This window comes from Arctopsyche grandis, chromosome 1 (assembly GCF_051622035.1).
Source record: "Arctopsyche grandis isolate Sample6627 chromosome 1, ASM5162203v2, whole genome shotgun sequence".
NCBI lineage: Eukaryota > Metazoa > Arthropoda > Insecta > Trichoptera > Hydropsychidae > Arctopsyche > Arctopsyche grandis.
The window spans coordinates 34,238,569-34,266,536 of NC_135355.1; the positions used below are offsets into that span (position 1 = coordinate 34,238,569).

A 27,968-nucleotide genomic window follows, 5' to 3' on the forward strand; every position below is an offset into this window, starting at 1 on the left:
ATTTTCCATCATGACGGGTGATGTAAATTTCTCAATGTAAAAGTTACGTGGACCGATTTACTAGTGTTGGCTTTCACTCTCCACTTGTTTAGCCATTGGACGCATTTATCCAACTGACATTGAAGGATTTTAGAGGCATTTTTACTGCTGGCAATGTTGCAATGAAAAATAGCACGGAAAAAAAATCCGTAAAAATATTTATATTTTTGACTTTTAAAATTCGCTAGACAATTAATTAGAAGTATTTTAAAGCAATGAAATATAACAATTAATAGGAAAAATATCTGACTATTGACTCCAATACTCACTTTGAGCGTAACAATCCTAAATTTTGAGTTTGAACACCGCAAAAGCCAAAAAACTGTAAAAATCGCGGATTTTTTTAAACGCAAATATCTCGTAAACGATCACCCACCAACAAAAATCAATATCATATTCGAATTCAGTGGGTCAAACTTAGTAAAGATTGACTAGTCTCCGCTCTGGTATTTTTTTTTGTTGCTCAGTGTTATTTAAATAAAAAAAAATTAAAAACTCATTTTTATGGCTATTATATTAACCATTTGTATGTGTTTTCGTCAATGAAATTAAAAGTAAAAATATTTTTATCTTACTTTTACTTATAAACATAAAAAAAAGAAAAAAAAATAAAAATCTTCAAGTGCAAAAGGTTAATATATGCGCAATAGAAATAACAAGTCAATGTGGGTTTCTTTTATTATTTTATTTTCTGTAATAGAATACATATTAAAAACTATAAAAATAAAAACCTAACTTAACATAAAACTTATTTAATTTTTAATTATAATAATATCGTACGAAGTGGCTGAAATATTTCAATTTTAAATTGTGCAAATAATTTAAACGAGACAAATGAATCAATAAAAAAAAACGCTTAAACTGCTTAAACATATATGCGTTATATTTTTATCAATATAAAATAAATGATTAAAAAAATTATTTAAAGATTAAAAATAAAGAACCATCAGTATTTAATAATTAAAAATTTGAAAGCATTTGCTATGATGTAGCAATGTATATTAAAACAATCTAATAAACCAAGATGTGGTTGAAAAATATGAATTCATTACCATATCCATTTATCGAGGAAAAAATTTTGCAAATCTATGGACTTCATTCCACAACAACATTATACATAAGTATACATTATGTACTTATAACCCTTCTTAGCGTGTTACATGTAGCAATTTAAAAAATAAAATACAAATAAGATTACCTACTAAGCCTTAGTACTAGATACATAGTGTCATAAGAAAATATCGAATCAAATAAACTTCTCTTAAGTAGTCTTTCATTTTCAGTCTCACTCAAAAAGGGTCATCATTATTAATATTAAATGTTACAACCCCTCAAAATAACTTATAGCCAACACCAAATTACTAGAGACTTCTCATCAAACGAATTATTTATGTACGTACGTATGTAGAATACAACGGTGCAGATGTAGGATTAAAATGTGATGAGATTTGAAAGAGTGTAAAGGAAGAATTTCCAAATAAATTGTGCTATTATCAATTGTGCAGTATTATAAAATTGAATATATAAGTATAATTGTTGTATAAACTGATCTGATTGAAAAAAAAAAACCAAAAACTTAAACATCACATTCTTCGGATGAAACTATGCATATAAACTCATCATCATCATCATCATCATCGGTTCCTATAATTACATATATAATATTTTACTATCACTTTTATATGATATATAGGTATATGTTAATTTTCGACAAAATTCATCAATTGTCATATCTATTACAATACATTTTTTTTTCTTCATATTTATTATACCCTTTAATAAGGCAGATACTAAATTATTATATTGGTTCAATATGTATTATTTGTATTGACTATAATATTAATAATTAACAACCAATTATTTTATTAAATTATATATAGTTTAAAATATGATTATGATTTATTTTTTTTTATATTTTTGTTCAACATTGTGTTGGCTTTTTTATCTACGATAATTTTCACTGCTTCTTAAACTGGGATGATCTCGTAATGAAGTATCACATTTCAAACATATCAATGTACACTTAAAAAATATTAAAAAAAAACACTATCTATGTTCTCATTAAGTTATTCAAAGATCCAGATCGACGCTTATAGTACACAACAGTTCACGACAACTAGTAGGTTCATATAAAATTGGACAGTATTTTATATTTATATATATATATTTTTTTTTTTGAGCTGTTTTTAGCACACAACGTGATTGCACTGCATAAATAAACATTTATCGCACATTTTACTTAGATGCTCTTCTACCCTGGCCTTTCTAATTGTTTTATTAGCGTTGTACCAGGGCTCACGACTCAGATGTCTACTTCTCGGATTTTTCTTTTGAGCGATGACACACTATCGTCCTTTTTAACAATGTCTTGTTTTAACCTGTAGTACCACTCGATTCTCGACAGTGCGTACTCCTTTAAAAACAAATACATAAACAGACCATTATTAACCATAACTAAATGTTTGTGGCTATTTGCAGGTACTATATCTTCAAATTATTGACTATTTGCAGGTACTTTATCTGCAAATTATTGGCTATTTGCAGATACTATATCTGCAACAGGCGCAAAGCCTTCTGCGCATGCGCGTGAACTGTCACTGTCAGCGTGTTTACTGTTAAAATTTTGTTTTAAACCTCTTAAAATTTAGTTCGAACTCGTAAAGTGACGTAGAGTAAAAAATATAATCCAAATTAGTTAATATTATTAATTGTTAGAAAATTATTATCATATACAACGTATAATACCTACATACAAGTACAAGCCGCGAACTAGCTGAATGATATAAATCTATTATAATAACGTGCAAAATTTATTTGCCTCATGTATAGTGAACGATTGATTAAACAAGTCTAGCATGCATTAAATGTAAGAAATTACATATAAGTTCACGCTCATGCGCAGAAGGCTTTGCGCCTGTCGCAGATATACACAGTACCTGCAAATAGCCAATAATTCGCATATATAGTACCTGCAAATAGCCACAACCTAACTAAATTCAATATAACACAACATAGAAAGAGAATTACCCAATATCCGAACGGTATTTGACTGTCAGGCGCGTTGACGATCCCCCACAGAGACCAAAACATGTGGCTGGCCAGCGTGAAGGATTCTACTTCCAAATTGAGATGGTTTAATTCTTCCAAAGACGGCACCTGGTCCCGATTGACTTTCAGCAAATATTGTTTCATGAATATTTCCTAAAAATTAAACACTCCCGTCAATTATTTACACCCGCGGGAAACTTAAAATTATCATAATCATTTTAAATGAATGTTACAAGTTACATTCGATAGTTTTGAATCGCTCTCGAGTTTAAGATTACTATATATATGTATATATATATATATATATTTTTTTTTTCATTTATATCAACATGATATTAAAGGTTGGGTATATGAATATGAAAGTGATGTAAATATTAAAAAGCAACTATAAAATAAAATAAGAATCTATAAACTTTTTGCCAGAATGTTCATCAAAGATGTGATGACACTTCAATGTAGGGTGGACCAGGCATGGCAAACCTAAGGCTTGTTTGCCTAAAATGTTACATTTATTTATATAAACACAGACACGTGTCGATAAAAGGTATAATAACATGCAAAATATGATTATTTTTGATTTTGTCTGGAGAAATGTGTATAGTAAAGTTTCCGATAATGATAAAATTGCTCTATACAGTATTAATCACCATATGAATAATAATAATATATTATATATATATAACGAGTTTTAAAATAACTTTTGATTTACAATGTATGGAATGAAAAAGGTTCGCCATCTCTGGTATAAGAGCTATTTTTATAAAAATATTTTATTCACTCGAATTGGATATGTGAAGTACAAAATGTAATTTACAATCAAAATTAGTATGAAATTTGAAATACTTGTGACTTGATTTTGGGTTCATATGGTTAAATCAGGCTCGGAATGCTAATCTAGAAGAGAAATTCGGTTTCAATAAAGCGAATATTTGTATGTATGTATGTAAATTTCTTCTATAATTATTTCGACTTTAAGATATGAGTTTAAATCGACACAAGAATGAGCTTAAAAAAGCACAAATGTTTACAAAATAGTGTTATAGATTCTACCACCATTGATAAAAAAAAGTTTCTTGTGACTAATTTTACAAATGACTAAAGATTTGAACACATTTTTAAGTTTGGGTTATACAATTACGATGTATCCTTTGATTCTATTTCTAACAAACGAATATCTATGTGCAAAATGTCTTAAATATTCATCAAAAATATATAAAACACACATTTAACAATAAAAAGTATTCGGATCTTGTTTTTTTTTTAATTATTACAATGATATAATTTAATATAATTATTAACTGAATGATATAATATAACACAATTATAGTGTTCAATTGAAATAATATAGTATGGAATTTGCAGAAAGATATAGTAATTACCATACCAACGCTTTTCAAATGTGTTCAATTTCTTCAGACAACTTTTGTCACATGTTTTGTTTATAATGATTTCAACACAATTACTGTTTCTGCGCTCTTTTGCAAACAGAGTGCGAGGGGTTATTTAGCACACAGTTGAGTGTACGCTTGATGTAGCCGTAACTGTCCTCAGCTGGGCGCTCACACAAGACCACCGACGTAACCGAGGATGGACATAATTGAGCTCGTCTAAAAAACCAAGCAATAAAAAGCAGACACGCACAGATAATACAGACGACCCTAATTAAACAGCGAATCCTGAATTAAGAACTCCTGGCATTTTTTCCACACGTTTACGTTTCAATTGTTAAAACTTTGCACTGATTAAATTTTCAACATACAAAAATAAGCTACTGATAGTTTCATCATAGAACAAAGTTCAATACTAATATTAGGGTCCCCCAAACACTGGAGTATAATTCTGTTATGTCTTATGACTAACATATTGAAACAATTTGAACACATGTACATATGTTTTTATAAATAAAAAACATGGCGTTTTCATTTAAAACTATGTAATAATGAAGAATGGTTCGTTTGCCATAGTTCAGGAAACCCCAGTATTCAAAAGTAATATGTAAATAGACCATGTGCTCCGATGATGATAAGAAAGTTGATTAATACACCTTCGATTGTTATTTTTTTGCTATAAAAAAGATACATTTTTTTATGTTTATTTCTTAAATCAATGTTGGTTTAAAATTAAATGCAAGATTTATTAAAAGATTGCCAACTTTTAATAAAATTTGCTTAAATATTCAATTCACGATGAGAAAATGTACACAGATTGTATATGTAGTTACAATGATGAGTAAAAACGGTAAACAATTAATAAAGATCGTATCTCAAGTTTGAAGTTCTTTTAATAATAATTAAAAAAAAAAAAAAACCACCTATATCGAATGTTACGATCTGATTAAAGATGAATTTGATAGTAAAAAAATATGTAACAAAATTCGCAAAACATATTGATAAACAGTTACGTTAATAAATCTATCATCAAACATGATAAATCTTACCGAGCATAAGAAGAATACCTGTAACTTAAAAAATTATGGAAAAAATAAAATAAAAAAAAGAGTGTACATTCAAATGACGGTGCTATTCAAAATTGTGCAAAAGGAAAGACGATCATTACCTTTTGTTCCAGCGATGGATATTGATCGAATTTCTCATAATAATAAGGGTAATCCGGATTGGTATACTCGTATGCCCATTCGATAAAGTGATTCGCCAGATCGAAGCCTCGGTGATTGTACGAACAGTACTCGTAATCGATGAGAACTAGTTTGGGCTCACCGTTGCCCAACGAACCGTCTGAGGTGTGACTGCATATCGAGTCTATGGTGTTGCAATCTTCGTCCATGTTTATGGACGTTTTCCTTTTTTTACTCGACCTAGTCTCGATTTCTTTGTTTGTATTTTCACTTTGACTGACGTCCATAGCCGAGTCGGAATCGCATTGTGTACCTGCACCGACCGATCTACTCTCATCAATAAACGTATCTTTAGTGGTTCCACTAAGGCACGAGTCAGATGAACTGTCGTGATACATTGTTGAATAATCGACGTTCACGTCATCATTGGTGTCGTCATTTTGTGGTAGTATTTCCTCTTTCAAAAGAATATTTCCTGCAAATCATTTTATTAAGAATAATTACTTATTAATTATTTCATATATATTAGCATAACACAAGCCAGCTACTACACGTAAACAGTAGTACGAAAAATATTCTTTAGTACATTCTATATGGACACATTCATAATTTCCGTAATATGTACATTCGTGGCGTAGACATAACAGCAACAACTGATACGATTTACATATATTGTAACGTGGAAACATGGAAGAGAGTATCCACTGTCTAAGTGGATTCATGGGTGAACAATATAGACCCCGGATTAAGCTAAAGGGACTCAGTAAGTACCCGAACGAAGGATACGCTGGAGTTCTCACAGAGCTGGATAACAATAGACTCGCTAGGGTAACCCTTTACATGCCTAGACAATAGAAACATTAATAGATCCGGGAAGCTATGCTGTGCTACTTGTTCTTTATAAGGAGGTACACACGGTAGATCGGATTATTCTCGAGTGAGCGGTGGTTCCGTATGGACCTCCCAAATCGTTGTCTGTGAATTCGTGGGTGAACAATAGAGACCGCAGATTAGGATAACGGGACTCAGTAAGTGCCCGAACAAAGGATACGCTGGAGTTCTCACAGACCTGGATAACAATAGACTCGCCAGGGTAGAATACATACCTTGACAATAGACACATTAATAGATCCAGGAAGCTATGCTGTGCTATTTGTTCTTTATAAGGACGTACACACGGTAGATCAGATTATTCTGGAGTGAGCGGTGGCTCCGTGTGGACCTCCCGAATCGTTGAATAAATGCTGTGAAGAGACTTTGGCTTTTCATTTGGATCTTGAACCCACCCCTATGCAATAATATTGTAACGTGGTAACATGAGAGAAAGAGAGTAACCAATGTCTAAGTGGATTCGTGGGTGAACAATAGAGACCCTGGATTAGAATAACGGGACTCAATAAGTTCCGAACAAAGGATATGCTGGAATTCTCATAGACCCGGGCGAGTGCGTGCGACTAGCCAGGGTAGACTACGTGCCTAGACAATAGACACATTGATAGATCCGGGAAGCTATGCTGTGCTACTTGTTCTTTATAAGGAGGTACACACGGTAGATCAGATTATTCTGGAGTGAGCGGTGGTTCCGTATGGACCTACCAAATCGTTGAATAAATGCTGTGAAGCGACTTTGGATTTTCATTTGGATCTTGAACCCACCCCTACGCAATAATATTGTAATATGAAAGAAAGAGAGTAACCAATGTCTGTGGATTCGTGGGTGAACAATAGAGACCCCGGATTAGGATAACGGGACTCAGTAAGTGCCCGAACAAAGGATACGCTGAAGTTCTCGTAAACCTGGGCGAGTGCGTGTGACTCGCCAGGATAGACTACGTGCCTAGACAATATACACATTAATAGATCCGGTAAGCTATGCTGTGCTATTTGTTCTTTATCCTAAGGACGTACACACGGTAGATCAGATTATTTTGGAGTGAACGGTGGTTCCATGTAGACTTCCCGAATCGTTGAATACATGCTGTAAAGCGTCTTTGGCCTTTCATTTTGATCCTGAACCCACCCTTACACAACAATATTATACACACATTAGTGCATGTCACCGAAACGTATCAATCAGAACCATTTTTCTTTGTCAACTGTGGAAATATTCACGCATGACGTCACGTCATAGCGGCGAGTGCACCCGTACAAACGAAAGTGCTGTCATGGGCATATGAATATTTTCGGAAACGTCATATTGTGAGTCGCAAGACGTAATCAATAATGCGCCATATCGTCACGCTTTGTAATGTATATGTAAACCGATTTTGCGTTACGCTTGTCCAAAACAAGTATGAACGTGCCTACAAGGAATAGTGGCGTATAGTATGAATAGAAGTAGTATTTTCCGTGCAGTGCTGGATAGTATAAATAGACCTTTAAAGTCGAACATAAATTTATAATACGTACCTTCTTGTAAATCATTATGGCAAAAAACAACGGGTGAGTTGATTGAATTTAGGAAGTTTTTAAGCCAAGAAATTTCTTTTTCAAAATTATATTTTTTTAATTTATTGATGACTTCTGCTTCACGCTCATTCTAAAATAAAAATATTAGAATAGTGTAATGAAAACAATAAAAATGTAAGTACGATTTATTTAAATATTATATTGACCACTTTATTATTTCTCTCTAGATTCATAACAGCCTTTTCGTGCCATTTTGATATTTTTTTCCAAAGCCATTGCGGCTCTTTGCACAATGGAACGTCCATTGTGTGTATTGCTGCCATTTTTTCCGCTATTTTCATTGAAAAAGCTGGCTCGCCTAGTTCGCGAATTGTAAGTTGTCGAGCCTAAAATACACACGAAAATAATTATAAAATATAAGAATTAAATTTAAATAAAGTTTTTGTTTTTAATGGTATTACAGGTATAAATTCTTCAATTCTTCCGCCAGAAAATACTCCATGTAGTCTAGGTCCTAAGCGCCTCTCCGACAGTAGGGTAAATATAACAGAGTCCATTATGATATTATCGACACCTCTTTCACTTTGAGTTTGGCCGTATATACGTACAAGAACCTGCATAAAATATCAACGGCATCGTGAAAACAAACGCAGAAAGATTAATACACAAATAAAATTGAATTCAAATCATAAACCTTCTGAGGTTCTTCTGTGAGAAATGACGCTTGTCGGCTGAACGAGCGCCCGAGTAGTTTTCTAATTGTTGAATTTTTCTCCTTATCATCGTCAGATGCTTCCGGTGAATTATCGTCCACAGATAACGGCGGAGCTTTACTATCGGAAGAGTGTGTTGCCGTTGCCTTCTCCGGCAAGGCAACATAATACAAAAAATTCGAAAGTCCACCACTGCGAATGAAAAATAAATTAATAAAAACACACACACCATAATAGAACGTAAATATAGCAACAGTTTGAATGCATACCTAATTCTTTTGAATATAAGATCTTGAGGTGAAACCGTCTTCCACGCTCCGTGCAAATAATCTCTGCAAATTTTCGCCGCCGCCGTCCTCATTTGAACCTCATCACAGCACAACGGTAAATACTGAAAAATAAATAAAATCAAACCATTAGTTTGAAATAGTCCATTGAAAGTTTCTATTTTAGTTCCGGGATAACACATAAATAAAGCATGGATAATATATAGCCAGCAGTATGGCTCGGTAGTTGCGTTTATGTTTAACACTGAGAGGTTACCGGGTTCGATGCCGTGCTAATCTCTAATACTGCTGGTCAGACTTTAGATATTTGTGACTCCAAGTCGATCGTTTCTTATTACAGCTTGCCAATTTATCTGATTTCATTGTTGAAACGGTTCAGAGAAATGTAATACTAATAGAAGTGGCTTTAGGTGTTCTTTTGTTGTCAAATGATATTCTGTCCACGGACAGATCTAAATAATTTTAGCATCAGTCGTATTTGACGCTTGGTGCTCGACGTATGTCCGATAAAAACTTCTCTGTTTGTTTATATTATTCGCAATATGGGCAAGCATCGGTAAAAATTAATTACAATACATTCAAAAACACACAATAAACAACATGGGATACATTTTTATAAGTAAATTGATCCGATTGTATTCCGTGCAATGTAGCGTATTTATAGAGACGTACCGGGTAAAATTGACTACAATTATTTATTCGTAAGGGCCCCATTCTTATTACATCTCTCTGGTTCCTCCATCAAATTGGCAAAAATCATCCTACCCGCTATGTCACAAATATCTGAATTTGATTTATGTACAATATGTAAAAAGTCTAAATCCATAGATGTCTCTATGGATTAATTAATTTTTAATTTCGTATTCTTTAGCCTCTCGAAATACAGCGATTTATGCAATAAAAATGCTGCATCGTTTGTAATTCATTGTCTGGGAAGGCGCATCGGGGTCTACCTGTTAGGCCTTCCTGGTGTATATCTATATGTAAAATATTGTTACGTACGCCGCGGATTAAGCGAATAGAATCCCAGAGACTGTGAACGTTCAAGGATTATCTGTTACGGATATCTGTTAATGGATTAACTAAGTGCATACCGTGCGACCGGTATAAGTGGTTTCAAGGATTAGCGACAGGCTAAGTGCAAGTAAGCTAAACAATGATTGCACTTCTCATACCGTGGGAATACATATCCGAATACGTGACTATACAGTAGGTAAACAGATTAGACGTCCTGAGAGATCTACCCCTTATAAGGCGGTACGTAGGCGATATCATGTCATTCCGGACTGAGCACTGCCAGTGCGTGTATCTCCTTAATCATCAATAAATGCTGTGAAACGACTGTTGGCCTTTTACTTGGATCCTCCACCCACCCCTACGCAACAATATGTTCATAATATTACTTTTGAATAATATTTGCTAGGAAAGTTAAAAACATATTAAATGTTTTCACCGTAACAGTATCGTATAGCAATCAAAAGATGAAAACAGGCTAATGTTTCATTGAAAATTTGCCCTAAGTAGAAGAATTATTGAAACTAAGCTAACAAGAGAAGTAAATTTTATCATGAATGGCTGAATTGCACAACATTACTTGGCTGGATGAAAGTCAAAAAGATTTACATTCTAAGTTAGAGTACCATGAGTACCAAATTTGATGGTACTCATGATTATTTGTAAACAAATACAAAAGAACAATCATCTTCAACATAGAAGAAAAATACAGTCTCATATTTATGATACATATGTCTATATTTCATTTAATGTAGGACTTTAACTTTTCTCATATACCCATACTATCAAACACTCGGTCCAAAGTACATAGATATATATTATACATAAAAATGGACTTTGTATTGCTGATTAATCATTCTATTATAGTATAATATAGAGTAGTAGTTGGATGAAAAAATATTATCTTTAATCAGTAAGGTGTACATAATGAAAAATGAACAGTATATTTCCCAAAATATAACGAGCAATATAAATTTATAATTACAAGAGACGAGACACATTCAACAGTGACAGCTCATTCGGTTGCAACTGCACAAATAATGACCATTGACGTTTAGTCTAGCAGCTAATATTTATTTATATTTGTGTTCAGAAATACATATTCATTACAAAGTCGTGAAAGGGTTTATACTTACTTTAATATATATGTATACACGACAGTTATCTTCTGGGTTTACATACAAAAATATTAATAGTATTAATTGAGGCGAAATTAAAATATTTTAATTCAAAGTCCCCTCACCTTTCAAAATTTTACAAGGAAATAGAACAAATTACCCCTCCCCCCTAGTTTTTCTGTTTTAAAGTCCATACGTATGTTCAGTGCCGGCCTTACACCCAATGGCGCCCTTGGGCAATTTTTTATTAAACACCCTTAGAAAAAAATCATAAAAACTGGATTACCATCCTTTTAGACCTTGACTTGCTACAGTTTCAGGCAGTGTCAACAAAAGCATAGAAACCCAAATGTTTGGATATAATTCTTGTAAATTGTGCTGTTTTATAAAATTTAATACAATGAGTGGATTAATTTTACCTTGAACTTTATTTGAAACAAAGGCTTTTAAATTGATAAGTTCAGTGCTAATAATATTAATAACAGATTTTGAATTTGCGGTGAGCTTAATTTGAAGATCGGATTTTTCCAGTAGATTGTTTGAATAGAATTTGCCGAGTACAAATGTAGGACCTTTGGCGCTCTAATTTTAATTTTAAAGCGCTCTTGGCGGATCGAGCGGCGCCCTAATTTATTTGGCGCCCTCGGGCACCGCCTGACCCAGTCCCCCCAGAAATGTTATAATACATTTATTTGCATATAATAATACATATTCCAACTGGCGTTTTAGGTCAATTATATTCGAATACAATTCAACTAGTAAATTATATCTATTCGAACGCAAATAAACTTTCAACAATGTGGGCCAGCCGTAATATACATAACTAAAGAGCGGACCCAGAGCACGCTGTTCATTGTTCACATGTTGTAAATGCATTGTTAAAGGTTTGCCGAACCTTTTTTACAAAACATTTACAATAATGGAACAATAGACGGCGCGCTTCCGGTCCTACCTCTATACATAACAGATGAGTTTTGACAGCTCTGATGTTTTTACGAATGCTTTAGAATTCAATAATGCGTTAATATTTACTAGGTATTATGAATAAATGCAAAGTGTGCCGTATTATGATAGCCCTAAAAATGTGTTCAAAACAAAAATGCGACTTCCCGACTCAATTTACTAATTTAAGGTTAGGTTTTCACGAAAATCTAACCTCTCCATCTAACCCGGTACCAACTTTTAGTTGAACTGTATTTTCAGTTGTAATATATTTTGATCAGTTGGAATGTAATTCGCCATATGAATCAACTTACGTGGGTTAGACGGAATATATTCCAACTAGTCAAAATATTTTACAACTGAAAAAACACTTCAACTAAAACGGTAGTTGGTACCAGGATAGGTGGAATATATTTCACAGTTGTCTACAATTGGAAGTTATACTACAATTGGAAGATACACTTCAACTGTAACATATACATACATATATAATTGATTAATGCAGTCATTATGGGGCTGAGTTAACATAATAATTAGAGGTCGGATAGCCATGGTGCCGCTCATTGTTCCATTGTTCGGCAAACCTTTGACAATGCATTTAAAACATTTGAACAATACACGGCACCCTCTGGGTCCGGGCTTTAATAATAATACACCTAGCATTGCGTTATTAGACCAAATGTGATACGAATCTAAAATAATTATTTTTAAAAATCATAAAGGAAATGCAAAAAACCACAGTAGTTGGCTAGTTTTTACTTGGATTTAAAGATTAAAAGTCACACATAATCATCGATAGGTAGTATGTATATAAGAACACTATTGTAGGCGCACAAGGTACCCCGTAATAATACATATTTTCAATTTTAAAATGTTGTCAACAACCAAAGCCAGTCAATTACTGCTTCTTCACTATCCATCATTAATATTGCATATAATTGTTATTAAAAATGCTGCTCTACAACGTCTTATCATAACTTCTTAGTTATAATTTTTATATTTGTAAATTTCAATTTCTTCTTATATTCTATTTTATAACCTTTTCCAAATATTTTAATACTATAGTTTAATTATGCAATGTTCTACATATTTTGTCATGCCTTTATTCTTTACTTTTTAATTTGTTTTCCTCATATTTATCTTTTTCATTTTTGTAAAAATCTATTATTGGACTCGGATGTTACATATATTATTTATTTACTATTTGTTTTTTTATACATATCTATGTACATCCTGTCTGTTGATTTTTCAATTAATAAAATAAAAAAATAAAATAAAAATAAAATAAATAATAATTTACATATTACAGATATCAACCATCTCAACAATACGATCGATCACAGTCAATCAAAAAATATATGTTATGATAGCAAAATCGCAAATTTCAATCGAAGGTTGACATGGAATTCAAAATCAGATAAAGCATACAATAGCATGTTCTCAGCCTTGTACTTACATTTCTTACTATTATCCATGTAATGAGTTAAAGCATGTGCGTATGTAGTACATCAAAATACTATCTGTAGATTGCAAATTTCCAACACATTAACACTGAAATTAGCGGGCAATAAAATCAATAAAAAATACGAACACTTGAGTGAGAGACATGACTGAATGTGAAATGTGACTGAAATGCTGAAATGTGACTGAAATGTGAATTCTATATATGTTTGCAATGCCAATTTAATCTGTATTTTATGCATTCCAATATTGCAACGCGACACTGTTTGCGAAAAAACATTCCATTGCATATATGTATCTATCTCAAATACATATATGACTTTCCTGTTTATTTTAAAATGAATCAATATACAAATATGTATATACATATATATATATGTACTATATTTAGATATTAACGAATGAAAAATACTTAATAATAACATTTTTATGTTATATGGATTTTTTATGTTATATGGATAAAACATATACAGGGAAAATATAAGGGCGAAATCATACAGAAAGCACATGGTTTTTTTTTAAATACTTTTAAACATGCGAAAATATTATTTTGAATAAAAACAATAATTTTATTTTACTACCGCCATCTACGTTTAAAACTAATAAACAAACGATGGATAAACGTCAACGACTATCTCGCCGGGCAGATATTAAACGCGTCTTACACGATATTTTTGCACCATCGTAATGGCGGAGGATCCATTTACTTATATTGATAACCAAAATGAGCAATTTGGCAGTATGAAAACAATCGGATAAGAGGCAAACTTTTTCCTGAATTGGAATCGTAAGTGAAACGTAAAGGAGGTATGTAAAAAAATGTGGCATGCTCAACACACACCGTCCCAAAATCACCCCCTGGAGTATTTTTGGTAAAATTTTATCCTTGCTTGAAATTGATCGATAACGATGTATCCCATATTTGAAGAAATGTAGGAGAACCCCCACAGTGGGGAGCCAAGCACACGACATGCCGTTCTTCCATGTGTGAATTCGCCCTAAGAGTCGTTGGTCAAATTAATAAATTAACACCAATTGACGGCAAATTAATAGACTGCTATCAGTTAATAGTGAACAGGAGCACTATCGAGAGCACAAGGGGTATTTATGTCACATATGTCACAGAATTCTTATTTTATAGGTTTAAAATCCATTAGTAGTCATTGATCAAAGATTCTATTTATTCCCCCATAACATCTAAAAACCGATCATTAAATTTATTTTGATACTATTTATTATAAAAGAATTTAAACTACATTTGTTTATGAGAAATTCTGGTTTAAAATCTTAGTGCGAATCAAAACAATGATTTCAGATATTTATACCAGATTGGGTTCATAATAAATCAAGATCGATCCTATTTTGTCAAAATTGACCGATTTTATCTAACTAGATTGACATGCGAAATTAGTATCGTCCAATCTATGTATGCCACCTTTCCATTTTTTTATTACGTATCCTTCAAAAAGAAATCGAGATACCTTTCCGAAGATAAGCTAGAAGTTAATAATAAGATAAACGGTAAATTTCTCACCGAACTTAGCTTCATTCTTCATAGTATGTATGTAGTCCAATGCACGATAAGACCCGGTCAAACCGCAAAACGAAAGGTACGTTCTAGATTATTTTATAATGTGCAACGCAATACTAAAAAATCACACGGAAAATGTCGTTTGAATCGTCCGTTCAGGATGGCGTGCAAAAAGGAAGTAATTTTGCAAATCCTGGTGGCGTGATAGCCTGATCGATAACGGTACGGACTTGCGCTTTCCACACCCTCTCAGTTTCGCAAACTTAGCCAATACGGATCAATTTTCAAGGCAAATACAATATTAGAAGAAAGATTGATAATATCATTAAAGTTAAGTACATACTTGATTCATATCTAAGGTGAGAGAAACGTGTATTTATAAGAAGTCATAGCACTTGCAGTCTCGTAATCTAAAGCGTAGCTGATGATTAATAATCTGAAACATTTATAATGTAGAACAACACTGATAACAAGTCAAGCGCAGTAAAATTGTCAATTAAGAACAATTTGCCATGGAAAATTTACTGAAAACTTGTTGATCTACTTATGAAAAAGTACTACGACATCATTTTGTGTTTACATAATAAAAAAAAAAACTGAATAAATGTAATACGCTAAAATTTGGGACAACCCTATTCATTAGCACCAGGATGTGCAAATTGCAAACGTTGCCAAATATCGAACAATGCTTAGTAATAAAATTTACACATCTGTGATTCGACAATCGTATAACAATCAAATGCTACGACTATTATTTATATGATAATTATATTATAAAAAAAATGCAAAGTATCTTGAATATTGGAATATTTTGGTCCAAACTTAAATTTTAACTGACATGTCAGAAATGTGTCACAGGAATTTTTTTTTAATAATAGTGAATGTACATTTCCATATACATATAGGTTTTACATTCCAAATTTGCCTTTTTTTTTCATTTCAAATTGACCGTTTTTCATTTCAAATTGACCCACCCCTTTTTCAATGTCAATTTGAAATGAAAAAGGATCAATTTGGAATGAAGAATCTGTATGAAAATATTATACTATTCGTTTTTTAAATGTTTTGTAAGTGAAAACTTATAGCATGGAATAGTTATATTAACAATTGCAGTCTTCTAAAATTTATGTACATAGGTTGGTTCCATAAAGCAAAACCAAATCCCGTTAGATTCTCAAACCGACAAATATTTCGAAACTAATTTTAAATCATTACATTTATAACTATTCTAATCGCTCTGGTATCGTATGACTACTCCAATCATTATTAATTATTACTATGTATTTTCTAAGCTGGGTCCTTAATGACTATAGATCACAATGAATTTGAAGACTTGTGATGATTTTTCTCTTACTTAACTGCAAGTAGATTCGTCCAGTGGCGTAGCGGCACACATAATCGTACGGCACGACATGTCTATGTAGATACACTCCAGCTGTGAATAGGCGTGTTTTATGTCATTGTTAATTCGTACGATCTTATTATTACGGCAAAATCACACTGAAGTTAACACAAATAAAGGCGCAGACACAGAATCGTACGGCAAGGCATACCTAGGTAGACTCCAGCTGTGAATGGGCGTGTCTCATGTCTTATGTTCATTCGTACGATCTTATTATTTCGACAAGTTTATCCTACATCTCTACAAATATGGGAATCACCGTTATCGATCACTGTCAAATCTATGTGAATACAAGGAAAATACATCACAGAAAACAACCCAGGGAGTGAGTTTTTGGGTGAAGAGGCCAGACATAGATCAGGCGTACTAGTGTTTTTTTAAATGTGCAAAACCATCTAAAAAAAAAAGATCACATGCCGCATACTACTGTCTTTTAATGACGCTCGGGGTAAGTATTTTTATTTCCCCCCTCCCCTCTCCATGGTTTCTTAGCAATTTTAATAAAACGAAAGGAGGAGGAGTCCATGGCGCCATTTACCCACGCTATACCACTGCATAAAACCATTGTCTTAAATGCAATAAGACAATGCCACAATACAAAGCCTAGAAAGACTGCAAGAAGGATAAATATTTTCAATAGATGTTTCATAAACTTCAATGTTCTCCACGAATTTTGTTGACTAATTTTGTTGAACCTACGTAAGTTACTACAAAATATAAGATTTGGTGGCAAAATAATATTTTGCCTTCGTAGCGCCCCCAAAAATGGTGCGCCCGGGGTATCAATACCCTCATTGCCCCCTTCGTCACAAGATTCTTCACTAACTTATAAAATGGTGAACTATTATAATCAAGTTATTACAGCGAGTCAGAATCTACCTCATCCATTACTGCTACTTGAAAATTTTTATGAGTCTCACTGAAAATATATTATTTTTTTCGTATTAAAGTAATCGTTCCCTCCCACTAGAGCTATCTATGTATGAATAAAAAAAAGACACATTATGAATAAAAAAAAAAGAAGTTTGCCAATGAACAGTTGAATTTATTTATGAAAGTTATTATAAGACACTGGTGGAGCATCAACTTCTGGGTACTCGTCATTCGAGCAGTACTGTGGAGTGGGAGTCGGATTCGCGGATTCGGAGCATTTAAGGCGGCGTCGGAGTCGTATTCGAAGTCGTAAAAATCAACCGACTACGACTCCTTTTTATTATTACAAGACTATTCTATTTTTTATTATTTTAAAGTTATTATAAGACACTGGTGGAGCATCAACTTCTGGGTACTCGTCATACAAATAATCCAGATTACTAAATAAGCAGTACTGTGGAGAGGGAGACGTATTCAGAGTCGTAAAAAATCAACCGACTACGACTCTTTTTAATTATAAGGCTATTCTATTTTTTATTATTTTAAAGTTATTATAAGACGCTGGTGGAGCATCAACTTCTGGGTACTCGTCATACGAGCAGTACTGTGGAGTGGGAGTCGGATTCGCGGAGTCGGAGCATTTAAGGCGGCGTCGGAGTCGTATTCGAAGTCGTAAAAATCAACCGACTACGACTCATTTTTACTATTACAAGACTATTCTATTTTTTATTATTTTAAAGTTATTATAAGACACTGGTGGAGTATCAACTTCTGGGTACTCGTCATACAAATAATCCAGATTACCAAATAAGCAGTACTGTGGAGAGGGAGTCGTATTCAGAGTCGTAAAAAATCAACCGACTACGACTCTTTTTTTATTACAAGGCTATTCTATTTTTTATTATTTTAAAGTTATTATAAGACACTGGTGGAGCATCAACTTCTGGGTACTCGTCATACAAATAATCCAGATTACCAAATAAGCAGTACTGTGGAGAGGGAGTCGTATTCAGAGTCGTAAAAAATCAACCGACTACGACTCTTTCTTATTACAAGGCTATTCTATATTTTAAAGTTATTATAAGACGCTGGTGGAGCATCAACTTCTGGGTACTCGTCATACAAATAATCCAGATTACCAAATAAGCAGTACTGTGGAGAGGGAGTCGTATTCAGAGTCGTAAAAAATCAACCGACTACGACTCCTTTTTATTACAAGGTTATTCTATTTCTTATTATTATTTTTAAGTTATTATAAGACACTGGTGGAGCATCAAATTCTGGGTACTCGTCATACAAATAATCCAGAGTACCCAAAAAGCAGGACTATGGAGTGGGAGTCGGAGTATTTAAGGCGGGGTTGGGGTCGGATTCGCAGTTGTAAACAACCGACTCCGACTCCTTATTATTTTCTTAATTACGGTATGCGTCAACTAGAGTCTCTAATTATATTGAAGCAAATCCACAAATACATTGAAATTTAATTATTTATCCATAAGAACCATGAATTTAAATTTCAGTATAAATACAATCGTTTAATTGCACGTACATATTTTGATGTGTTGCGGCCAAAACCGATTGATTCCTTCGTCTCATAATTTTTTTTCTCATTTTTTTATTAAATCGATTTGTTTTTGTATGAAATTCAAACACATGCCCTCATTATGCATGTATAATACTTACTTTTTATTTATAACTATTTCATTACCAATAATTTAATAAATTGGGATACAGGTCAATTTTTAGTGATATTTTTTTTAATTCATTTAATTTTTAATATTTTGAATATCGCCATTAATTTTATTACGAACAATTTTATAAGTTGGCAAGAAAAGTTGATCTTACTAAAATAATTCAAGTCGGAGTCGAATCATAAGATAAAGTCGGAGTCAACCCTGCAAAAAAATTCACATATGTACGAAGAATGCTTCCCAATGAGTGTTTGCACCCTAATAGATTGCGAAATCGTATCCCCTCCTTTAAACAAGGGTGGGTAATCCGCTACGCAATAGCACTATATGTATGTATACATTTTTTTAACATTTTATCAAAAAGTCAATAGTATGGACCCACAACCTTCACATAAACACAAATTCAGTTTGCTAAAAATATAGCTTGCATGAAAAAATTACACACAGTAGACATTGGTTAATACGAGAACGAATACGTACGCAATAGGATTAAAAGTGTACATAAGTGTTGAGTTTATGAGTCTTCAGGAATTCATATGATAAGATATGCTGTGTAATTTAGGCGAAAAAAAAACGAATTAATTAAAAATATGTTAGCTGTGAAAATGAGAAACGATAAGTCATACGATGTGTTTATTATCTTATTCTACAAAATAAACTAAAAACCGTACAATCGTGATATGGAGGGGTTTAATATTATATTACGAAGTCAAGGTTAGGTAGATATAGATAAATAGAAGTAAGCAACGTCATTTTTGCCATGAAAATCAATAGGCCTGCGACGGAACGCGAATAACGTTTGTGTCGCATCATTTGCACAATCTCTAATACACTTTTGAAAGTTATGATGCAACTTTATCCATGCTATCATAATATATGACCGGTTATGATGGATAAAAAGGATAATAACAATATAAAATTGAAACGAAATGTATGCACGATACTTTGGACTAAAATTAAAGCATTTATTAAAAACCAATCAAAACATACATAACGTATATGAATACAGGATAAAACACAGTAATTAGTCGGTTTATTGTATTTTATTAACCATTTTTGTATTGAAGTTAAAAAAGTTCTATACTAAATACTATTGGTTTTCAATTTGAATACAAAATCTACTTTTCAGTTAAACAACAAACGCCGCCGTTTAAGATAAGTATTGTAACGTGGGAACATGAGAGAGAGAGAGTATCCACTGCCTAAGTGCATTCGTGGATGAACAATAGAGACCCCGGATTAGGCTAACGGGACTCAGTAAGTGCCCGAATAAAGGATACGCTAGAGTTCTCATAGACCTGGGCGAGTGCGTGCGACTCGCCAGGGTAGACTACGTGCCATTATAGACAATAGATACATAAATGGATCGGGGAAGCTGTAATGTGCAACTTGTCCTTTATAAGGAGGTATACACAGTAGATCAGATTATTCTGGAGTGAGCGGTGGTTCCATGTGGACCTTTGGGATCGTTGAATACATGCTGTGAAGCGACTTTGGCCTTTAATTTGAATCCTGAACCCACCCCTACGCAATAGTATATATTTTTATGCATTGAAATGCGCCGCAGTTAATTTTTTTCACAAAAAGATCAAGCTCTCTGCGGCGGTTCGGCCCGATTTCGTAAAAAATGAAAAATCATATAATGTCATCATTAAAATTTGAATTACTTCTAAATTAATAGAAGTTCTCAGAGAATGTTCAATATGCTTCTACGCATATATCCATGTAGAAGTTAAAATTAGAGCTAAATTGGTATTCGTCCATCAATAAAATAAATATGTATACGCAAATATGTCATTCAAATCTAATATATAATTTCGAAAGAGACTTTGTATGTATGTTTGTTTGTTTGGGTCGTAGAATCCGTGAAGTTCAATTTAATAAAAAAAAAAACAAATGAATATAAAGAAATTTAATAAAATGTTAGATTGGCCATGTTTAAGACTAGTAACCTATAAATGAATAAAACAAATACTTAAAAATCACATTTCGAAGTTCAACGTTTGAATCGGATTTTATAAATTATATGGTAGAATTGTGATATATAGCTTTATCTTTTAGCGAAATTCAAAACTATTATCACACACGCACGGGATAATTTTTTTAACTAAATTTGCGTCATATTATATTTAACACGCGTATACGCGTGAACGGACTGAGCGCAAAGCTTTGTTATCATGCGAAAACGCGTGATCGTGACCATAGCGTGTTAAAATCAATCAGAATTTTTAATATAATTTAAAGTAATTTTTAAATTTAAATAATATACGAATACATTTAGAGACGGGATGATTCACAGCAAAATTTTGACCACAGTGTGGTATTTTAATTTCTTGTTGCCTTTGAATTTTTCTAATTTATATTATTTAAGGACATATGTACATATAACCAATGGATCTCGATTTAAATCACTGAGTACTGTACTGGTAGAGCTATTTCATACCAGTAGAGAGGTTGTGGGTTCAAATCCCCTGCTGGCGACATCTTGTGGTCATTAAAAAACACGGATCGACCGTCTCCTGTTAGAATTTTCAGATTTTTATTACAAACCTCCTTTACGTTTCGCTTACGACTACAATTCAGGAAAAAAATTGCTTCTTATCCGATCGTTTTCATACTTTGCAATATTGCTCATTTTGGTCATCAATATAAGTAAATGGATCAAAAATACGATGTGCAAAAATATCGTGTAAGACGCGGTTGAAGTTTGCAAATTTAAAATCTGGGTGACGTCTATGTAGTCTTTAGTTTTATACATAGATGGCGGTAGTAAAATAAAATTATTGGTATTTTTATTCAAAATAATAATTTATATATCTTAATATTATATACAAAACTAAAAAAAAAGAGGTTTGTTTTTAAAAAACTTTTTTTTATTTTAATAATCATTTATTCTAACCAATAAATCGGTATCCTCACCCTCAATTTCTCACAAATTCACAAAGTTTTTAACGTTTCGAATTTGTTGAATCTTATAAAATGCTACCTACATATATAATGTATTTATCGCAAATTTGCTGTGTATCAAATAGTTGTTGATTGTCCATAGATGTCTCTACACATTGTATTGCATATCCTGTCATGTTTGAAAAACTGTTAGTACGTACACATGTATAAAAATAATCTAACCATATGTGTCGCCTTGTGGTAATTCCTGTCATGGCACATATGATGTATGTATGTAATAAAATTCGAGACGAATAAAAAAATAAAACCATCACTATATTACGCCTGTCTCTAACCACTACGACATGCAATTCTCAATGAATCATTTGGCAATAAGAGGTATGTAAAAAAAAAACAACGATGCACATTCACAGTATCACATGTCCGTGAATCATGTTTATGAATTCGTACATTTGCACGATATCTTGTGAAATTTAGCCCTGACCAGCATCCACAGCCTAGACTTCAAAATGACAGGGTTAGCACACACACACATACATACAAGTGTATTATTTAAACACATTGATGAATCAAAACTTACATAAGCGCTAAAGAATGAATTCCTTTGAATTGTAAACAAACAACTTGATACTACGTTGTAAAAAATATGTGTATAGTAAACAAGGAATGAAAACGATTATAATTATAGCAGATACGACGTATTTTAAAAGATTCGAAATGTATCCGAGGAAAGCGAGATTTGGCGAAACAGGTTTCGCAGCTTAAAAGGTGACCCGTTTATTTTTAGCGAAAAAAAAAAAACAATATGGAAGATAAAAGTTATTGCATTTACATACATACATACGTGCGTCATACATTTTTGATAAAATACTTATCATAAACAAACTAGCCAGACCAGAAATTAGGCGCGACGATTTTAATGACTGCATTGCATTCCGGAAGTCCACCGGTTTGTTACTTGCAAAGTAAGGAAAATTTTTGCCGTTGGCAAAACAACGTAGAAATGAAAATATTGCATTATTCAACTTGACAACGATAATTTCGGTTACCTTGATAATAATGTAGGGCAAAATCACGCTTAAGTTAACACAGATAAGGGGCAAAAACACACTGGGCGGTAAGTGGTACGTGTTTTTTTTTCTTTAAACGCAGCTGCCCTAGCCCATATACATGGTACACAGTCCCAAAAATTACCCCCTGGAGTATTTTCGGTGATATTTTATCCTTGCTTGAGTGATCTCTAACAGTGAATCCCATATTTGGAGATTTAAAGGAGAAATATGCACTCTGCACGTGCAACTACACCCGAATAAGGTTTGGGGAACATCTACTGTAGGGTTACCATAATTGTCGGACCATAGACGGGGACACCCCCCCCCCCCCTCAATAAAAATAATTTATTATATTTTTTGATAGTTTAATTATAAGAAATTGAATCATGTTTAATTATAATATTAACAGATTTTAATTGAATCATGTTTAATTTTATTTAATTTTACTCATTCTCTCTTGTCTTCACTCTTCCCCAACTTCTTGAACTTAATCTTCATTGCTCTTCGTTGCCCAATCATACTTTTCTGACTTTTTTGCTTTTTGAAGGAGTTTCTTTTTCCCTTTTACATTATAGGTATAAAATTCGATGCATGACATTTTATAATTGAAAACGCACCGAATTATGATTTCTACTGTGTCAATTGAAAACTTATTTCGTTCATCTGTCCACTGAGTATTAATTAATGAAAATACACGCTCAACGTGTGCATTATGTGTTGGGATAGCGTACAGGTATTGGCACAATTTCAGTAGGTTAGTTTTTCTTTCTGTTTTTTTTTTTAGTATTTTTAAAAAAGCATAACCATTTATCATGTACATCTTTGGCATCCCATTGTACATTGTGCAGGTATACCATTGTACAAACCCACTTAATTATATATTATCGGAAAGATATATTTTTAAATAGAAATAACTAAGGAAAACTGGGACAAATATCCTTCTGAAGGGGACACTGGGACGCAAGCCTCAAAACGGGGACATGTCCCCGTAAACTGGGACGTATGGCAACCCTAATCTACTGTCACAGCGTGGAACAAAGGACGTGGCGCTCCATACCGCTCAGTGTGTTTTCGCCCAAAGGCGCAGACACAGAATCGTACAGCAAGGCATTGTTAATTCGAACGATTTTATTATTTCGACAAGTTTATCCTGCATTTCTACAAATATGAGAATCACCGTTATCGATCACAGTCAAGCCTATGTCAATACAAGGAAATTATATCACCGAAAACGCTCCTGGGGGTGAGTTTTGGCACGGTATAGTTCAGAGGTATGTCAGACATAGAGAAACACGCGGTACGTGTTTTTTTTAGATAGTTTAGCACATGTAAAAAAAAATGTTAGCATGTATAATATAATCTATAAACCCCCTCTCTCCAAAAATCACATACTAGAGTGTTTTCGGTGATATATTTTTATTTTATTGACATATGTAGATTTGACAGTGATCGATAGCGGTGATTCTCATATTTGAAGAAATTTTGGAGAAACTTGTTAAATACACCTGTGGTGTAAGAGATGATTTTTCACCACAGGAAGCTAAGAACGCGCCTATGCCCTTGGATTCAGTGTGTTTCGGCCTTAAGTCGATACATCGCACGGTTTCGTAGAAAAGCGCAAAAAACTTTCGACTTCCGGTTCAAATAACAATACAATTATATGAAATTTATCATAGATATTATATATAAAAAAATTTCAGTTGGACGGTTCAGATGATTGAATCTAAAAACTTACAAAAGAAATTTCAAAAAAATTAACGTCGTGTCGATAAGAATTTCAGTAACCAATACTAAGTTACAGTTCGATAGGACTAACGGTGTTAAAAAAATCCCCAAAATACACAGACACACACACATTTTTTCTAGATCATGAAAACGTGATCAGTGATCGATTCTGAGTTCGAATCAGTCAAAATCTCGAGTTCGAATTTAAGCATGATCACAAAACTTCATCTATTGTTACTACGTACATAGATAAAGTAAAAACCTATAAGGATAGGTACACTAGCGGTCAACTTTAAATTTTGAAATAAATTTACAACGTAACGACTCGTTTTTTTTCCCACGATACAAAGTTTCAGATTGATGATGCTCGAATTATTTTTTTTAAAATATGTAGTCACATATTTTTTCTTAAAAACTATGAAAACATGACCTTGTAGGTACACAAATCAGTTGAAATCTCAAAGTTGAATTTTCTCACTATCCAAATTCGTCTATTGATACTGCAACTATGTATGTATTCACAATGTATACATTTCCGAAAACGTACACGTAATATATATACATATAGTAATATATATAATGTAATGACTTTATAAATAGAGTCGATTTCTATAAATAATTTATAGATTCGCAGCCAATACATAGTTTACTGTCGACGGTCAATTTCGTCCGATCACTGATATGACAAAACTTTTATATATTTGTACGACATTATTCATAAACGAGTCTAATGTTGCAAATTCGCCAAAGTAAAATGTTGAAACAGGTGGATAGAGAGAGTAAACAATAGTAATATACATATTATCAGAAGAAGAATAAAGGAGGTATGTAAAAAGAGGACAATTTTTTCATGTGCAATTTTTAGCAGAAACATTAGTCAGCATGGATGTCTGCATTCGTGAGTTACATCACCAGATTTTTATTGATCAAAAAACCAACGAAAAGTTAAGTATTTTGGTTTTCAGTCTATCAAACTGAGCGAGAATCAAACATCTGGCAACTGAGCCAAACTATAAATATGATTTTTCGCAAACATGTTCCAAACATTCTTGCGTTTTCATCAAAAAAGAAAGTGGAACCGAACTTTTTTATGTTGAAAATTGAAGGCAAAATGAAAATGATCAAACTTGAATACAACGATGAAATATCAAGTATCAAATATTTCCTAAACGGAAAAATGGATTATAAAATCACATATTTTAAAAAAAATTCACGATTTCAGATGCCTTCATTGGTTCCTTAAGTTGCACAAAATTGGCAAAATGTAAATTTGTGAAAATGTTGTATTTCACAAACACTTGAAATTACGTATATCAAGTTTTTTATTTACTTTTAATAAGTACCTATGCATTTGAGGGTTCAGTGATTATTCCACAAAAACCGATCTCGCGCAAGTCACTAAAATCTAGATCACGGAACATTTGGCACCCAAAAACTCCATCAATCCAAAGTAACACAAGCGAAATATTGTACTAACGAGAACTCGAGTGCCAAATGTTCCGTGATCGAGACTTTAGTGACTTGTGCGAGATCACCTTTTGCGGAATAATCCGTTTACCGTATATGAGTATTTTTTGACGGTAATTGGATTATTAGTCACAAAGACAATTTTTGCCATTAAAATCGCGAATACGCAATATTTAGCACTAAAGTTCTCATTAGTACGATACATAGTTATCGTTAGTATGATGGACTTTTCGGCTGCCAGATGTTCCGTTATAGAAATTTTAGTGACTTTGTGACCAGTAATCACCGAACCTTTTTATACATCGTTTTTACAATTTGGTAAGAAAATATCACTCATCAGAAATTAAAAATTATCTTGAATGGTCAAAAAAATGAGCAGAGAAACATATTTATTTTAATACATATGTTTGTCAATAATATTATCAGTACATATTTCAAGCAGTGACGTACCTAGAAAAATTGGGCCAACATACAAACGTAGGAAAAAAGCCCCCTTTAGTATTTTTGTTATTCAAATTAAATTGGTAATTAACTCGCATAATTTAAATGTTGTTTTCAAAGTCGCAAATTATGCAATTACATATTTCAAAGACATTTTATTTTAACATCGTTTCTATAGATAATTGCAGACGATAATTATTACTGTACCATAGCGGAAAACTATTGAATGTCGTGAGGAGTACAAAATGAGTGAAAATTCGACACGCAATGTGTTGCGTATCAAATTTGGATTATAAAATTTTAAATATTGTTTCATATGAATAATTTTAAGATGAATTTCAAGATTTTTATTTGAAAAATGTCTATTATTGTTATTTGAAAACCTTTTGGGCACCTAAATCTAAAAGGCAAGCATGCACCGCATACCCGTGCGGCATAGTAGTTACGAGCCTGATTTAAAGTTGCACAAAAATGACTACAAACAATTTTAGAAACGTATAAATCGAAATGTACTTGAAATAACGGTTGTTTACCATTCTAAACTAAATATGTTACCAAAGTAAAATCGCAGTAAGATAAAAACAAAGCAAAAAAAATCAGATAAACATTGAAATACTGTGTGTTATTATAGTTAGGGAGACAGTTATCGGCGTATTACACAACTTGATAAGTTGCACCAGATTATAGCCGGAACCGAGTAAACGTATCGAACGAAATAGAAAAAAATGCGCCAAACGGCAAACGGTCACTGAGGGGTTAAGCCGTTCAGGTGTTCGGAGAAATTTTGCAGATCTGGAATAATATATCGAAATTCGAAGAAACGCGTGGCGAATTTGAATCGGCTTACCTTCGACATGATGGAAGATGGATTTGAACCGCTTGTCAAGCGAAATGTCAACCGTTTATGAAATCGCTCGTGTGGTGATGACGGGTGACGGGTGCGAACAGACGATCCGGCAAATCGACACAACGACGCAACGACTGCAGACACGACCGACACGACCGACACGCTCGCCGCATCGACGGATACTGAATGCCAAAACGTATAGTCGTACCAAAAATACTTTCGGCCGTTTTTCTTTCGGTTTTGCAATTTATTTTATCGACTTTGTTGTGATCTACGTATGCTATTCGCTGTTGATAAATCTTGGCGATTTCAATTCGCGAAATATAGATCTTCTATGCAATCGCACGTCACATTCCTTATTGTTAGTTTGCCACTTCTCTTTTTTCTTTTGGTATTTGCATACGAATGCCACGATACTTTGATCTT

General features: G+C 33.0%; 1 protein-coding gene across 6 annotated transcripts; it reads right to left on the minus strand.

Moving 5' to 3' along the window:
* Positions 1 to 1,961: 1,961 nt before the first annotated feature.
* LOC143918640 (choline/ethanolamine kinase) lies at positions 1,962 to 27,939 on the minus strand. 6 transcript variants are annotated; one of them, XR_013261143.1, is made up of 11 exons: positions 27,543 to 27,939; positions 9,054 to 9,175; positions 8,766 to 8,976; positions 8,533 to 8,685; positions 8,278 to 8,457; positions 8,072 to 8,201; positions 5,644 to 6,137; positions 4,551 to 4,694; positions 3,931 to 3,981; positions 3,067 to 3,240; positions 2,217 to 2,452 (listed from the first exon to the last, which is right to left on the minus strand). XR_013261143.1 is itself a non-coding variant. In XM_077440585.1 (9 exons), the coding sequence occupies exons 1-9, from the start codon at positions 27,549 to 27,551 to the stop codon at positions 2,342 to 2,344; spliced, it is 1,584 nt and encodes a 527-aa protein (XP_077296711.1). In that variant the 5' UTR covers positions 27,552 to 27,939; the 3' UTR covers positions 1,962 to 2,341. The 6 variants fall into 6 exon arrangements, 3 of the variants coding, with proteins under 3 accessions (XP_077296711.1, XP_077296720.1, XP_077296727.1); XR_013261142.1 differs by lacking the exon at positions 3,931 to 3,981 and having other exon boundaries at positions 1,962 to 2,452; XR_013261146.1 differs by lacking the exons at positions 3,931 to 3,981; positions 27,543 to 27,939 and adding an exon at positions 11,071 to 11,120 and having other exon boundaries at positions 1,962 to 2,452.
* Positions 27,940 to 27,968: the final 29 nt, after the last annotated feature.